We start from the raw sequence: 17128 nt of genomic DNA, 5'->3' as shown, positions 1-17128 counted from the left end.
AAATAATATGGCACCATTTCTTATTTAGATGAGCTTGCTACGCATAATTATAAAATGCATTAACATGTTGCATAATGCAAATAAACAGAGAAATGACCTATGTCCTGAACCTTTATTACAATAATAATGTTTTTTGGTATTGCAACAAAAATATTACACAACTGGCTATTTACATTTCCGTGCTGGTTTCTGCCAAAAAAAAAACCTGCTTCTAGGCGAGTTAAGTCCAGTTCATCATAAATAGGGATAAAAAGCAGAGTTTCAACAGCGATGTGCTTACTCTGCTTTGCACGACAAATGACACTCCAATCACCACTTTGCAAATTTATATACTGCTAAACCAAAAAGGCATAATTCAAAAGCAATCCTTTTAAAGTGCAGAACAGCTAACGTGGTTAGGTATGTCACTACTGCACGCACATGCACAAAACCTACACAAATTATAATAAAGTTTGTATATCTATGAGGACTCAAGCTTGGTCATTTGTTTCTTTTGCAAACTACAAAATTGAGGCTGAGGCAATGAAAAACAGCAACAGGAGCTTGCGGCTATGCAGTCATGAGATGGATCACTTCAACATTTAAATATGCACATTGCACAACAGTTCAAGCACTGACTATTGTTTTTATCACAATAAAGCACGCAACATTGCACACAGGACAGCTTACGACCATCACATGCATGAGCCAAACTTGCATCTTCAGGTTTTCAAACAGCTGCATTTTAGTGCTATTTTTTGCAGCATAATAGTGCAAATGCCTCTTCTCAGCACAGCTCAACATGCCCCATTACGGCCAATGTACCACTGCAGTATTTATAATGGATCAAATTTTGTAAAGGCTTAAAGTTAACAAACATGGCATGTTTTCGACCTGTCCAATATTGGAAACGAGGCCTTACAAAGAAATAAGCTGCACCTCTGCTAAACAGCACAACTGAATGTGAGGTACATTATGCTATGCCATGTTGCAAATCAACTGCTTTCACAATACGCCGCATGCAAGTAAAAAAAAAAGTTGTGGTCCACTACACAAAATTTCACACAATAAAGGTTCCATTTTCAGCACACTTGCAACACCTGAAGGAGAGTACAACAGTAACTAAATCTATGATATTTTGCAAGCCAAAGCTGCATCTAGGAAATGCATACAGTAGTAGAGTGCAACGGATTAGTTTAGACACCTCAGCAACCACAACTATTATCGAACCCACAAATTTGTGCGAGAGTGGATCTCCAAAGTTGCTTGGCACCCCATGTAACATGAACCTAGGCTGGACAAAAAAAAAAAAAAAACTGGGTCAAGTTGCTGGAATGAAGCTGCAGCAGTACTGTTGGAAGACACAGTGAGCAAGCACGAGTATTTTTTGCTTTAAACTATAAGAAGTTAAATGTAACCAATTTTTAAATTGTCAAAGGCAAGCAAGGAAACCACAAATGGCACAATTTCTGAGCAGAAAGTTACAGTCCAATTGCTACTTCCACATGAAATCTCGCAGGAGTAAAAGACAGAAGGCGTTCACATGTGCTAGTAGCAACTACACCAGTGCACTCAACAGATACTAGGGGAGCATCATAGGTCACAGGGTGTTCAAAATATGCACGCGTGTCATTGACATTTGAATACCTGGATGTCGCACATTTTGTTCGTCAGAGCGCAATGCACAAAAATTATGTCATTTGTTTTTCCTTTTGACATACTACAACTTCCCAACTGAAACATTTCATACACCTCAAAGGACCCAAAGTTCAGCAATCATACTAAGACTAAGCAAAGACAAACATACATCTGCTTGTTTTATGCAGTGAATGGCAACACAGCTGCAGTTCTAGTGTGGAAACATGTTCAACATTTCTTTTAAAGCTCATGTCTCCCATTACATAACCCCCAAAAAAATCCTACACTGAAAGCCCCTTTGACGGCAACGACGGGCACACCTTTCCCAGAATTAACGAACAATAATGTTTTAACAATGCTGCTGAACTACCAACGTCTCATGCTTAATCTGAAGGAACAGTGTCAACTATGCCTCCCACTTCAGAAGGACACACCTTTAACTATTGCACAGGTGTGTGTGGTTTGGTTCTAGCCCCACACAGACTTAAAAACTGCATACAATAAATCAGTTTAAGGAATTTGGACCAGCTGGAAAATATATCTTTAAAACCACAGCACAAACAGAATGCTTAATTTTGTTAACACTATCAGTTATTCTGTGTCGTAAGTTCATGGGAAACAATTTTACTTCCTTACAGCAATTATACACTGTCATATATTTTGCTATGCATTTTATCACCATAATCAGGGCCAATTTAGTTTCATTTAAAAAAGCTCAGATGAATGCTGCTGTAATGTAGTAATGGCAAAACACAGAATGCAATACTTGAGGTATCACACATGAGGAGCTACAGTGGATGAGATATATACCTAAAGTGCACACAACAAAAGGGCTGTACTTGCTGACACATTAACTGCAATATCCTAAATCATGACAAAGTCATCACAGAAGGAAATGTGCAGGACTGTAAATAAATAAATAAAGTGTAGGTTTGTCCCACATTGCGCATTTTGTTTGTGCTGATATCATGCAGGAGGCCAACTGACCCAGCTGAAAACTATCCGAATCTCAACTCACTGCCTCATTTCCTAGGATGCCTGCAATTAACTAATAAGACTGGAGTGCAGAATGTATTGACGTCCAAAATAAGAAACCAAGCACAAAATATTGGATGCATTACAAATATATGCACCGCTTAAAACCACTGCTTGTCCTCACTGAACCCATTAAAAGAGTCATTTTATTATCCAAAAGTGGTGCTCAGATGCATGCCCTGTTGTAAGTCTGGCAATGGGACTGTACCAGTACGGCTTGCCAGGCAGTTGATTATTCAGATCATTTTGGCAGCCATAGAGAGCAACAAAAAAGCTGCACACCTTTAAGTGCTAACCAAATGTAGTGGACTGCTGCAATAATGTGCAAGCATGCAGAAGCATGCATATGAGCATGGCCTGTGCATGTTTCTCGCAACAAAAAAGTCAAGCAGTCATAAGGTCCAAAGATAAGCACCAACACTGCAGCCACTGTGTGCTTCATCCACAGCTAGGTCCTTTCCAAAGGCTGACAACATATTGGTTCTTATGAAATTGACATTGCAGAAAAAGTTGACAATGATGTGTTGGTGATGGGCAAGGGCATGAGGTATTAGTCACCTTGCTCATCATAACTACACAGTCCATTCCCAATTTTAAGGGAGGTTTAATTTCCAATCTCCATTTTAGTCGACGTTCGGAAGCATGCAGTTGTGCAGTCACTCCTTTGCTTATCGTCACAACAGATCACCACTGCCAACTGCAGCAAAACCACTACTGCTTCCGGAACGCTGAAGTTTTTTACTTAGTCTAACGTTCGACAGAATACCAGCTGGTCAGGATGAAGCATTACAAGAAGGCCAAGATTGGGTCACTGACAAAGTAAAAAACAAACAAAAATGACGTTTCGGGTCCCACACGGGACCCTTGTTCACAATAAGACTGCCTCGGAAAATGGGGGTCCCGATTCTTCGTAATTTTTTCCAATTAATATGATGAAGTGTGCCTTGATTCTTGTTCAATGTGTCCGGCATTGTCTGGATTAAGGACTCTAGATGTAGTCTTGTTACAGAGTTACATGTTCCGCAGTCGCATTCCTGACATCGCCTTAATGATCTTTGATACATCGCTGGAAGTTCCCGGTTTCCCTCATATAGACGGAGGCGCAGTCATTGCATGGGATTCAATTAACCACACCCTAGCTCAACCCCAGAACATTCTTTGGCCAGGTTCCACCAACAGCAAAAACTCCCACGCCAAGAACTCTTCGTCCATTGTGGGCATAGGGCCGTGCAGCAACACATTGATCACTGTTACTCCATATTTTTGCAATTTAAGGTGACAAGGAGGATTTTGGCAAATGCTCTCAAGCTTATGTTACAAAATTAATGCAGCCATTTCACCAAGAAATGCATGCATTTAACCACAGCTACAGGTGCAGTAGCCTGAGGACTTGCAACAGATGGTGGACCGCAATAACTGATACATTGGCAACAGATGGGGCATGCCAAGAATACACATAAAAGAATGTCTACAGTGAAGAAGAGTGGTACTGCTGACAGTACTAGGGCACTGTTGAGGTTCCAATCAGCTTGCACCATAGCACTCTCAACAGAAATTAAAAACATTTAGCTTACTGGCACACACTGGCAACAATTATAACATGCCAATGAAGAAAACAATTAAATTAAACAAAAGTTCCTTAAACATCAGCACTGCAACGATGCCGACATTACATGGCAGGTGCTTTCTGACAGTATACAGCAGATGGAAAAGCCCACAAGAAATTAAGGAGAGCTTGCTTCACAGTCTGTTTCCAAGTGCTACATCAGCACAGTATATTGCAACTTGGTCTAGATGTCTGGATGTTCGTGCTGAGATATTCAATGTGCCGAATGTGTTAACCCCTTACACTCAAAGAGGGGAGAAAGTGAAAGCCTCTTCCATCCATTGCGCACTGGGGATGGACACATGTCAAAATAAAATGTGCTGGTGGTTATCTTCTAATCCTAATGGCAGGGGTTCTTATGAAGAGCTCTACAAGCTTATCTAACAACAGTAGTAAAAAGACTACATGAGGTTTTCCCTGTGGGCAGAATTCCCACAAGTTTAATTGGAACAAGGCACTTTATCTCTCACAGCACATCCTTTCTAAAATAAGTTGCGTTTGCAAGCACATTCTAAAATCCAGTGTAAGTCTATGCCTAAAACATACAGTTTGCACAGGTAGACAATGAAAGTAAATAAATTTCAGTTTAAAACCTAAAGAAATGCATTGCAGGTGGCAATACTGTTAAGTCAGATCTAACCCCAAAACCACATCCGACAAAATATATTTGAAGATAAAAATGTTTATGGCACAACAACAGCACTGAAAAATGGTTACATTCTCACCGAAAACAAAAAAAAAGCCTAAAAAGGCCTCACTGAAAAGACAAGCCAGTCTATAACAAATGACAACCTTCAACTCAAGACAAAAACCATTTTGACAAATGGACATGAATAAGCCTTTACCAAATAGCATATCCATATAGATTCTGCTCAGAAAATATGTCAACATTACAGACGGCTTACAGAAACTGCAGAAGTTTCACCTTATGAAAATTGCACCTGTGCTTTTAAATGGATCATGTCCATTTAAAAATTCTGCAACACATTTTTTGGGCAGAGAAGCAATAGAATTCAGTCTCCACAGGTGCACATACATATGGTAGTGTACATAAAAACATGGCATATGCAACCCTCAAAGAGTTGATGTCAATGTCTTGGTCTGCTCAACAATGTAGCTCAAGGAGCAACACTAAGCAGAACAGCAGAAAGAGCTTGCTCTTTGGGCACACTTCTTTAAACAATATCTAGGGTAACAAACACCACTCATGCAGTGTACCATAACTGGCAGTATGCACATGCACAAGAACTGTTTATGAACTCGCACACCGCCTACAGACCTTTGAAATACAACTACATTGAGCTAAGTCACTATGTCACACCATAGCGCACAACAACAGTGACCAGTGCAACATACAAGCAGTCCACAACTGCATAACAGCACACTATGCTACCTCCTGGAGCACCAGTAACAAAAAAAAAACAAATTGGCACCCTTCAGTAGTGCCCCTCTTCAAGGTAACCCTTTATACGAGATGGAAGGGGAAGTCTTTGGATGTGGTCAAAGCGTGTGTACTGCCGGATCACAAAACGGCAAAGGTATTGTAAGGAACGAACATGAGTGAGCCGCGACACAGGCTTGATGAGGCGCACTGGGAACGATGGAACACCAGGGCTCCGGCCCCTTGAGTAGCAAAACACACCGGACTGAGAGTAGTTCATGGACTCTTGGATAAGATCAACAATGCAGGCACGACCCTCTGGCCCAGACTGAGCATAGAAGCTGAACAGGCCATTGCAGTGCTCAATTCTTGTATGCAGAGTTTTGCCATAGGATTTGAATGTAAGACTCAGCAAGTACCTGTCGTCGGAGCTGTCGCGCACCAGAAATGCGCCATCAGGTTGATCAGCCAGCTTTTCTTCCGCTTCACTACGTGTAATCGGTCCCCAGTACCAGCCGTGTTTGGATAACTTGAACAACTCTTCACTGAGACTACTGATCCTTGGGTCATCTCGACCATCCATTCCTGGGGCAAACACAGAAGCGGTGGCGCCTCGCAAAGCCGGTCGCGGAGGAACCTGGGGCCCTTCCGCAGCTAACGAAGCTGCGGAAGCTTCGCTGTCTCCAGCGCTAGCCGCTGCCGCTGGTTGAGCTGTGCTGTCTGCATGCAGGCCAGTGTTTTTCCACTGAACTTCGGGTGCGGAACTCGAGCAGCTGTGGGAGTAACCACTGGTCGGATGTGACAAACACCAGTTATTGTTTGTCGCCGGAAGCTGCATGCTGCATGCCGTTCGGCGTTGCTCTGAACTAGGTTGGCCGTGATCGGAATGTTCCGTCGTGCCTCCGACAGGTTCTGGCTGTCCCTCAGGAACAGATGCAGGCGGCAATGATGCTGGCATGCTACGATGGGGTGCTTCAGACTCTGCGTCCACGCTACCGCACGCACTCTCGCCATTTGAGCCCACACGAGCACGAACGTAATTGTCGTTGGCGTCATTGCGCGCATCTTGGTGAGAATCAGGCGCAGCTAGCGAAGACGACCCTGGGCAATACACGGTTACATCTCTTATCCTATTACTCGACTCCGGCGCTACAGGACACTTCTCAGCTCCACTCTGCACACCAAGTTTTGTTTTTCTCTTGCGCCAGTGTTCACGGAGCGATTTAAAGAAGTTTGATTTTAGCTTGGACTTTCCTGTCGTCGAAAGGCGTTGACAGTCTTCCAAATCGCTCTCAGTTTTCTCTTGCGCCATGTCGCCATTTGCATTAGTCTGTCCCCTCGCACCGCTAACCGACGGAAATTTACGACGGAGTAGCATTTCTAAATTCTTACTCTACGTTAACCCTGGTTAATCGTATCGACAACACAGGAGTCGAAAGCACCGCCTTACTTGCTTCAACAGCGTCAACTCTCCCCCGCCCACCTTACCACCAGCTACTCCCCCACCACATAAACACATAGTTGTTACCACCACAACATATATGCCCCCACCAGAGAACTAACCAGACAACACATCTACGATATCGACTCTTGCTGGATTCTGCACGGTTTCATGACACTTGCGTAAACCGCAGCTGGAGTGGCAAAGTGGCTTTGTAGTGGCAAAGCTCTGGCGGCGCTCTCCCCGTGAGGCGGCTCTAGAAGCGGTTGCCGCGGCGCGGCGCTGACGTAGACTCCTGGAGTAAAGCCCCTTCCTGGAGCGGAAACCACCGTGCCTTGAGCCCGTCCGTACGCGCTGCTACGTGGGGCTAGTGGGGCTGATCAGTGTTTGTTGTTGCGTTATCACATAAATACCCAATTTTTTTAATGCGTCACCGCTTTGCTGCCAATGAAAATGCACAAAATGAATGGACGATTGTCTTTACCTTTCAAAGGGAAATCAGTGGCTGTATGTTTCAGTGAAGGCGCCAACGGGGGGCGAGGGATGGCGGCCGCTGCTTTAAAAAATTTTGCCCGGCGCTCCTTTCTGTCCCTGGAGGACTTGATTTTGTTCGCTCACAAGCACCTAAGCGTCTTAATCTTTGCGTTCCGATATGCGAAACGAATATATCGCTGTCTCAATTAACGTCGCAATTTGTTCTTTTTATTTCGTCTTTATTTAAGAGGAACAAGGCCCCAAAATTAAATCCCCCTTCGACGTACACCACACCCGTATGATATCCTGGGCAGCCCTTGGTATGGTAAAACAATAATCTACAACTTTTGGCTGCAAGTTGGTTCTATTTGAAAAATGGCGACTGCAAATCTCGGTTTTTCCGGAGGTTTTCTTATCTTTTCTTGTTCAAGAAGGTCCGGTGGAATATCTTCCAGGCGAAATAGGTTGGTTTATTGGGGTTCACCGTCCCAAAGAGATTCAGGCTATGAGGGACGCCGTAGTGAAGAGCTCCGGAAATTTCGGATCGAACCTGCGTCTTTCGGGTCAGCAGCCGAGCGCCATACAACCACTGAGCCACCGCGGCGGCGGATTGCACTTGAACTATGAACACTATATGAGTCCACAAGTGCCGTCCATAGTTGAACATCTCTTTCTGGTGTAACGGGCGGGTGTAGCATGATCATATGCATGGCAGTAAGACGCCCACTAGTCTCCAAATGAAGGTCTGCAAATCGCCTTATAGATGCTAATTTTTATATGCCGTTCAACGCAACGAACTTCCGCTTTTCATAGATCATTCCTTTCGGGCTTCGACGCACGTTTTTCAGATGGGACATATTCACTAATAAAACAGCAGCTTTTATGTTCACATATGATACATATATGCAGACAACTGCCTCCGTTTCCACTCTGTGCTGGTGTTCAAGCGATGGAAAGAGTTCTTTAAAGCCATTCTTCGAGAACTGCTCAGTGATCACGAATAGTGGCCGCCTTAAAGAAAGATAACTGAAACTATTCAAAATTTCAAATTACTTCTGCCGCATCATCGTACCCTCTGTCATTCTCACGGAAATGGAAATGTCGTTTCTGTCCGCTTTGGCGGACGTGTTCATCGCTTCCCATTTTATTTATTGAAGCGAAAGCTTTACTATGGGACCGCGGGCTTCAGTCGCGGACCGTATAAATTGGACCTTCAGCTGAGTTAGAGATCAAACCATGAAAAAGAGAAAAAAAAATCAATATTTATGACTGGCAGTCGAACCTGCGGCTGCGCGAACAGATCTCCTTTAAAGGGCAACTGACTAGGATGTGGAAATTTTTGAAAAACAAGCCCACTGCATAGATGAGACATCGAAGAAAACCTCTGCAAAATACTAGAGCCATGCGCGCCCCGAAAAGCTGTAAAAATTCCAATCAAAGCCCTCTCGTTCTTCCTCCACAAGCAAACGTCCTCGTCCTCTACCCTGGCTCCCGAGCCTTTGGTTTGACGTCATACGGAAAACTTTCGCTAAAGGCATTCCGTTGGTGCATCGTTCTGACTGACGGACGAAGGGTGGGAGTAGCCAGGGCGTCGCGTCGTCCGCTCCTTGCGCGCACGCTTTCCGCAGCGCCTTCCGTTTTGGCACATGCCTACAAGCCCGCATGAAGTAAAAAAAAAAACTGAGGAGGGAGCGTCCGGCGACAGCCTTGAATCCTAGTCATAAAAAAAAATAGTAAAACGGAGAGAGTCGGTCCCTCCCCCCCCCCCTCCTCAACTAACATCGGAGGAGGAAGGGCGATTTTCCCTTGCGGAGCCTACTCGACGAGGCGCGCGAGAGAAAAATCTCGACGAGGGAATGGAAGGAGAGGAGCATGGCGAAGTAGCTTGATTGCGATGGCTGTAACTAGTCTATTGATGAGTATTTTCAAAAAATATACGCGGCCGCGCCTTCCGGGGACGACGCCTCGCTACCAGAGAGGTAGAAAATATTTTTGACCAGAGGGCGCTCAGTGAGGCCAGTCGCTGACTCACAACTAAAATAAATACCGCCAGGGAGGTATTTATACCTGCTGGCATCCAATAAAACTTTAGTTGTGAGTCAGCGCTGTGTGGTGTCCCTTCTTCAACTCTGTCCTGTCGTTTGCGCTGTAGTTATGGATCATCGAAAACACCAACTCGCCCAACAAAGGCTTTTGTCCAGCTTTTCTCCTCTAGTAATCGACGGCAGAGCCGCGCGCGGCCGACCGCTTTTTTTGCTTCAGCCTCTCCCATCAAAACCCACTTCGGTCTTGCCACTACGAAGCCTTCTAATACACTGTACCGCTACAAAAAAAAAAAAAAGAACACCATAGAGTTACTATTCTAACGGCAGTACAGTTTTTTTTATTCGAGTTGTGAGAGTAACCTTGTATTCATGGAAAAATTAAATGTGGGCGGACCCTTTATTTTTTTGCCATATGACCTGACCGACGGCGCGCGTGTTTTGAATGAAGTGATGTTCCTCCTATGAGTGCTCGAAGCGGGAGAGCCAGAAGCCAGCATTAGGGCAGCGCAGAAAGTTGGGTTGCCGGCAGCCCGCAGAGCTGTTGCCCGTTTCCGCCGCTGTCACTGCTGTAAGAAGAGCCTGAATGAAGATAAATAAACATGACGCCATTTTTGGGCTCCATTTCTGTGGGTAGTAAAAAATTTGCTCCCTTATACTCCAAAATAACTCCCTTATATAAGGAAGTAAATAAAAAACACCACACATATCAAGTAAAAAAAACCTCCTTTAGGGTGTGCGCTAGAGGACAAGCCATTTACTCCCTTTTGGGTGTTTTTTTGCTAATAGTGTACTCAGATTCCATCCCCCCACCCCGAGAGGCATGGGAGACTGCCTTCCTCAACTGCTCTACACTGGAGTCCCAAAGGGAAGCGGGCGCGAGACGGGGCCTCGTCGTGCGGTGTCCCGAACTAAGGATGCCGCCATGTAGCAGGGTCTTCTGATCCCCAAACTCTCTCTGAGTATTAAAGAAGTTTTTCACCACCACCACCGCCCCGCGGCACTGCCCGCTCATCGTCGTCTTCTACCCAGCAGAAATCCATGCTTTCGCACTGATTCGAATAAACATTCTCTGTGGGTTTTTTTTTTTTGCAATTAAACGTTTTCTCAACTCAACTTGACGCACAACGGCGATGCAACGTCGCTGGGCATGACACTTCAACAAAGTATCTTCGATATATCCGATACCCTCAAAAATGCCGCCGCGGTGGCTCAGTGGCTATGGTGCTCGGCTGCTGACCCGAAAGACGCGGGTTCGATCCCGGCCGCGGCGGTTGAATTTCTTTGGAGGAGAAATTCTAGAGGCCCGTATACTGTGCGATGTCAGTGCACGTTAAAGAACCCCAGGTGGTCGAAATTTCCGGAGCCCTCCACTACGGCGTCTCTCATAGCCTTAGTCGCTTTGGGACGTTAAACCCCATAAACCAAACCAAACCATACCCTCAAAAATGGTATTTCCGATACCGATACAAGATACAGAATCTAAATTGATTTCAGTTACAGACACTTGATACTGTATTGTCGATACCTCGATAAATCACTGAAATTGCCCATATCAACAAAGCTGATACGACTACAATAGGATACAAATTAAAAAAAAACAGCAGTTGCTAACACTGGGCCGTGGTCCTGTATTACTCCGCTGGCCAATAGCAACAGTAAACGAAATCAGCTTGTTAATGCTTGATTATATCAAAGAATTCACTTATCAGAATTCTAGAGCTTATAATTTTTTTTCTTGTGATAAGATTCTTGTTTAGGTAACAAGAAATATTTAAGCAGCGGACTGCTTTTTCGTAGTGGAGGAATTCCTGTGCGCGGAGGCTGAATGTGGGTGGAGCTAAGGTAATACGACTGGCAATACGATTATGATTGCACTTAATACAGTTTGCCCTCCTAAAGCTTTCTAGAATTTCTTTGGAGGAGAAATTCTAGAGGCCCGTGTACTGTGCGATGTCAGTGCACGTTAAAGAACCCCAGGTGGTCGAAATTTCCGGAGCCCTTCACTACGGCGTCTCTCATAGCCTGAGTCGCTTTGGGACGTTAAACCCCATAAACTAAACTAAACTAAACTGAACTTTCTTCTCACAGCACGCATCGCAGGAATATGTCACATGTGCACAATACACTTATAGTTGCGCAGAAGGAAAAGTGAAAGGCACTTTACGAAGAGCCCATATCTTGATGTCTCACGAGAACTCGATTAGGAGGAAATACAGATGTCTTGCACATTTGGGAGCAAAAATGTGTGTATTGAGGGTGTGTGAGAAAACTATATAGTTGCTATGCTATGTTATCCGTCTTGCCTGACATTTGGCCTATTGTCTACAAATTAAAGGCGTGTTTTTGCTTAGCAGAGGCCTATAGTACCGCTAGGCAACTGTTGCAATATGAGATGGCGCAGCACTCTTGATATGCAAAATTTTGTTGCTAAAGAAACTGCTGTGTTATCTAGATGCACCAATTACCTGGTACTAGCTGGACCTATTCTCAGAGCAAATACGCCTTTAATCTGGAGACAACAGGCCAAATGTCACACAAGAGGGGAAAAGACAGTGCAGCAACAATTAAGTTTTCTCACACGCCTCAATGTGCCTCTGAAGTATGCAAGACAAGTAGCCGCCGCGGTGGCTCAGTGGTTATGGCGCTCGGTTGCTGACTTGAAAGACGCAGGTTCGATCCCGGCCATGGCGGTCGAATTTCGATGGAGGCGAAATTCTTGTGGCCTGTGTACTGTGCGATGTCAGTGCACGTTAAAGAACCCCAGGTGGTCGAAATTTCCGGAGCCCTCCACTACGGCGTCCCTCATAGCCTGACTCGCTTTGGAGCGTTAAACCCCCACAAACCAAACCAAGTGTGCAAGACTTTTGCATTTTCATCACAGTTCTTACTGCTCGTGAGACATCAAGCATGGGCTTTTCATTTCATAGCATTACATTTTCACTGATACAAAACGACTAAAACACATCTATACAACTAATCTAGGTATCACCTGGAAGTCTAGAAGACGTCCGGGTAAATAAACCTCTTAGACTCGACAGATAGCGTTGCATTAGCCTAGGTGCAGGAATTCTTCAAGACATCGGACGGCTATATCAAATCTTAGCTATACTTCTTCAAGACGTCACAACATCTTGGTGTAGATGTCTTTTAGATTTCTGCTAGCACTTTTGGTGTTTCGTGAATAGCTGTTCAGACACTGTACAAGCTACCATTCAGGTAAATAAATGTGATAAGAAGTACATCGCGGGTTCGATCCCGGCCGCGGCGGCTGAATTTCGATGGAGGTGAAATTCTAGAGGCCCGTGAGCTGTGCGATGTCAGTGCACGTAAAGAACCCCAGACGGTCGAAATTTCCGGAGCCCTTCACTACGGCGTCCCTCATAGCCTGAGTTGCTTTGGGACGTTAAACCCCAATAACCAAACCAACCCTAACCATCACATACCCAACAATTCTGGACAAAAGCATTAATTTCTGAGCGGGAACCGTTTACGAACGTAATTTTTTCATACAAAGTAAGATTTCACTATAAAAATCAATATATCCAGAGGTCACCGGACGGCAGTCTTGAATTTTTTTTCTGTTAATGTTTTTGCCATCGTCAAAAGCATCGATCCCCATTGGTTTTCTGTGGGAGTCTTAATGATTCGATACGATCGATGGAAACAATTTAAAAGGAAGATTTTGCTACATATCAGAACAATGAACCATTAGTTATATACCTTCGAATTATAAAATTTTTAAAATTTTTGTCCGAAATTGCTGCATTGGATATGTACTATATATAGTGCTTTAGTCACTGCAACAAGAATGGTATTGGTGGCGAAGTGTTTTAAGGCAGAACCTGGGCATGACAACTAATAGAATTAGTGCCAGTTGGGTAGCATCTGAAGAAATGAAAAAATAATGGGTGTTAAAAGGAAATATTAGCCGTGACGTCACGGAGATGCGGCGGCGCTGGAGTGAGCAGTGACTTTCGTTGTGTAGGCAAAAGCTGGTACCGTACGTGTGCCTTGGGTATGCCACGCTTGAGCGTTTTTGAACGCATTTTGCAATATTCCGGCGAGGTGTGGTGAGGGTGGTTGAACCGCAATGCTGAAGAAAGGCAGCGGCACAAGTTTCCACAAGTTTATCGCATTTAGATATGGGCCAAAGCGATGCGCAGCGGCCGTGGAGCGGGAAAAGTTCGGCGACGGATCGGCTGCGCGGCTAGTATTGCATTTCTGCATCGAAATATGATAGTTTGCTTTGGTTGGTTTATTGGGGTTTAACGTCCCAAAGCGACTCAGGCTATGAGGGACGCCGTAGTGGAGGGCTCCGGAAATTTCGACCACCTGGGGTTCTTTAACGTGCACTGACATCGCACAGTACACGGGCCTCTAGAATTTCGCCTCCATCGAAATTCAGCCGCCGCGGTCGGGATCGAACCCGCGTCTTTCGGGTCAGCAGCCGCATGTTTGCTCTTCAGTCGTGCGGCGAACAGTGCAAGAGTCAACGTGTGCAGCTTAAGTTCACGTTCTGTCGGGCTTTCATTATGAGAAGTCTGGACGCGACATTCTATGTGGGTGTGACCGTAAATTGAACGCAGGGGACCGTTTTCAGGTGGCAGTCACCCGGACTATGTCCCGGGCATCTCTTAGCGGTAAAAAAAAAAAAAAAAAACAGCTGCTGCCAGTCGCTTTCAGCATTCATCGGGCCACTAAGCGCGACGTTTGAAGCAGCACTGTAGGCCGGTAGTAGGAATACACGACGCGCAGTTTTTTTCTCTATTTTCGCTTCCACGAACTTCAACATGTCCGTTTTTTCACCACCTATCCTAGAACACGATTGAACGTCGCTAAGGTATCAAAAAATCATGCAGTGTTATTTCCCATATTGCCTGAATTTTACAATTGCTGGTCAATCAGAACCTGGCGAAAACAGATATACCGGACCAAAAACCAGTTATCAAGAAGAATAAGGTCTGCAAGCAGAATGGCTTAAAATATTTAGCTCTGCAGAGCAAACGTAACTTCGTTGTAGCTGGAGGTAAACTTCTATATCCATTCGCCTGTGCACCTCTCTTAAGGCCAAGCGAATAAAAAAGCATTTTTTCAGACATTACCAGTGAAGATCGCATTTGTATGACTCACTGTCCAGTAGTGTTCGGCGTTCTCCGCACTGAAGTGGCTGGACGAGAGCAGGCACATCACAAAGGTTCGATCGTCATGGGAAAAAAGCTTCCTCGCGTCTTGCATCCCGTCGTCCTTCTTCTTGCACTTAGCGATCGGGTATGCTGTATCGCCCCAAATGTTGAGACTGCAAACCTGTATACCTCGTGCTTTCTCGGTTTCATTTAATAAGTCAACTTAGTCGGCCGCTGTAGCCGCGCCGTTGCTGCCAAATATAGGAGCGCAGAAGGAAGCCTATGCAGCGCTTCGCCAGATAATTCCGTCTGGCGAACAGGTTGAAAAAGTGCTGAACTGCTCCCCGGTCACCAACAGAAATGTTTCTAACCACAAGCGACGCGCACGCTTTGAAATATGCGCGTACGCGAGTTGGTTTCGAAGGCAGCATCGCTTGGCGCGCGGTGGGCATCAATGGTGGGCATGCTACTGATGCTACCTGCAGCCCGCGTCGCTGCCGACCGCGGCGCTACCTTTGTTTAAAACATGACGCTTGAGTTTTGCGAAAGATTTGAGAACAGTTAAATTGTTGCTTCTGCAGTAAAAAAAAAAAAAAAGAGTTCACTGTTCAAAAAGGCACTTATGGCAAACAGTTATATGCCAATGAAAATCATTGCTACCACATTCAAAAGCAACCTCTTAGGTCATATTTTGTCTATATCTCTGCTCATCAACTAGACAGAAACGATGCACAGTGAACTGCGCACTTCCTCCATGGAACTGAGCCTCCTGTAGCACTTTTGCAGTGTGGATAAGGCTGAAACTTGCATTATTTCGCCTTGTGACGCTAAGAAAAGAACTGCAAAAAAAAAAAAAAAGTTTGGGTCGCCAAACTTTGGGTTTGGGTTTTTTCATCGTATTTTCTTATCCCCACTCCTTCGCTTCGTCAGTTGTGTTTTGCAGTTTTGCTTCTTGTTCTTGGGCACCATGTTGGGCACCGTTCTCCTTTTGTCGTCTGCCCTAATTCTCGTACTTTGGCTTTGCTACTTGGAAATAAACGCCCAGCATACAGCCGGGGCTCGTCCGTATGTCTTGTATCTTGATGTTCCTGCACTGTTTCTCGCTGCCAACGAACTCGAAAACTTTCCCGCGCCCGCCCATGCGCCCGCCCCACCCGAGCGCGCGCAGAGGCGCAGAGGCCATGGCCGACCAGGCATTTTCTCCGGCTCTCACTGGCGGCGCTGCCTGTTTACCGCGAGTGCGACGTGTTATTTTTGGTGCTATTTTTTTTTTATAATAGCACCATGACTAGTACCAACTCCGAAAATAATGGCATTTACAACGTAAGGTCTTTCTGCCATAAGTTCGTACTAGATCCGCGGCGCTAGGGACCGCTGACGTTCGTGTACCACATGACCTGTTATTTGCTTTGCTTTGTTTTTTAATTATAAGCCAGCTCTTTTCGCGCCAAAACTTGGCGCTCACTTGCGGACTACAGACGCTGCGGTGGCTTGCTGCTTTGAGTGGTTGCGCGAAGTTGTGGTAAGATTGCTTTCTGGAAGCGGTTCTTGGGAAATTTAGTATGGAAAAGTTGCTAACTACATTGACTTTGCTTGTGAAAACCATTTCATCCTTGTTATGCGTCTGAAGTAGCCCCTTCGTGGACGATTGAAGTGAACAAAAGAGGTCCTTGGCCCATGCATGCAGAATATGTGAATTTGCTGTATTGTTCTGTCGGGCTGTTTATATTTGCAGATTTTCAATTTCAGTGAAGTGTAAGGCAAGAGATGTCGTCACCTTCAAGCACACCTCGGAGGAGCACGAGGAGCGCGAGCCGGGAGCCTCGCACACGTACGTCGATCAACGTTTTTGAGCTCTTGTAGTTGCGCTCTTGGAAGTTGCGGAATATAAGCGGTTTTTTCATTAATTGCATAAGCGAATTGCACGTTTCTGCCATTTTTTTGGTCAGGTCATATGGTCGAGACGCGTGCCGTGCCTGTTTTGAAAGTGCAGCAGGGAGTTGTATGGTAGTCCGTCGTTTTAAATGTTCGTCTACATGTTTCAGTAGTCAAGAGCCATCGGTTATAAATTTGTTGCCTGTGAAGAATACAGTGCCGTGTAGATGAATTGTATGTGCCAGAACTGCCGGAATTTAAGTTTGCCAAAAGTAGGTAAGCCAAGCCGTCTGTACAAGGTCGCTCAATATGAAAGGGAACACGCGAGCGCAGGGCCGCCGCACTTAGCGAAGCGCTGTTGCCTAGAGCCGTAGGTAACGGGCGGCACCAGGCGCATGCGCGGAAAGAGCAGCTGGCCAAGTTCACTGCGCATGCGCTTTTGCCGCCGATTCTTGCCTGCTTTCGGCGGCGGCAGCGTGTCGCGAAGCGCGGCGGCCACGCGCTCGCGTGTTCCCTTTAATAGTGAGCGAC

At 45.3% G+C, this 17128-nt stretch overlaps 2 protein-coding genes and 1 long non-coding RNA gene across 4 annotated transcripts in view; 1 reads left to right on the top strand and 2 right to left on the bottom strand.

Annotated features, from left to right (window-relative positions):
* Positions 1–98: 98 nt before the first annotated feature.
* Positions 99–7350, bottom strand: LOC149350962 (uncharacterized). The gene has a single exon (XM_089580129.1). It carries the CDS (start codon positions 7015–7017, stop codon positions 5695–5697), a length of 1323 nt encoding a protein of 440 aa, XP_089436255.1. The 5' UTR covers positions 7018–7350; the 3' UTR covers positions 99–5694.
* Positions 7351–9978: 2628 nt separating this feature from the next.
* LOC149350961 (uncharacterized) lies at positions 9979–15189 on the bottom strand. The gene is made up of 2 exons (XR_016289477.1): positions 14730–15189; positions 9979–10178 (listed from the first exon to the last, which is right to left on the bottom strand). It is a non-coding gene; the product is annotated as an uncharacterized LOC149350961 (long non-coding RNA).
* A 936-nt stretch (positions 15190–16125) lies between these two features.
* The window catches only part of dpa (disc proliferation abnormal), a 45038-nt gene continuing 44035 nt past the window's right edge, over positions 16126–17128 (top strand). Inside the window, exons 1-2 of one of the 2 annotated variants that reach the window (XM_089580126.1) lie at positions 16126–16244; positions 16472–16553. In XM_089580126.1, the coding sequence (XP_089436252.1) occupies positions 16490–16553 (64 nt within the window). In that variant the 5' untranslated portion in view covers positions 16126–16244; positions 16472–16489. Of the gene's footprint in view, positions 16245–16457; positions 16554–17128 lie in introns of both variants that reach the window. The other variant, XM_089580127.1, reaches the window with a different exon arrangement.

Source organism: Amblyomma mixtum, chromosome 3 (genome assembly GCF_055824585.1).
Source record: "Amblyomma mixtum isolate Tamu chromosome 3, ASM5582458v1, whole genome shotgun sequence".
NCBI classification, from domain to species: Eukaryota; Metazoa; Arthropoda; class Arachnida; order Ixodida; family Ixodidae; genus Amblyomma; species Amblyomma mixtum.
The sequence above is the reverse complement of the archived record's forward strand: the minus strand, read 5'-3'. Positions and strand labels throughout refer to the sequence as shown.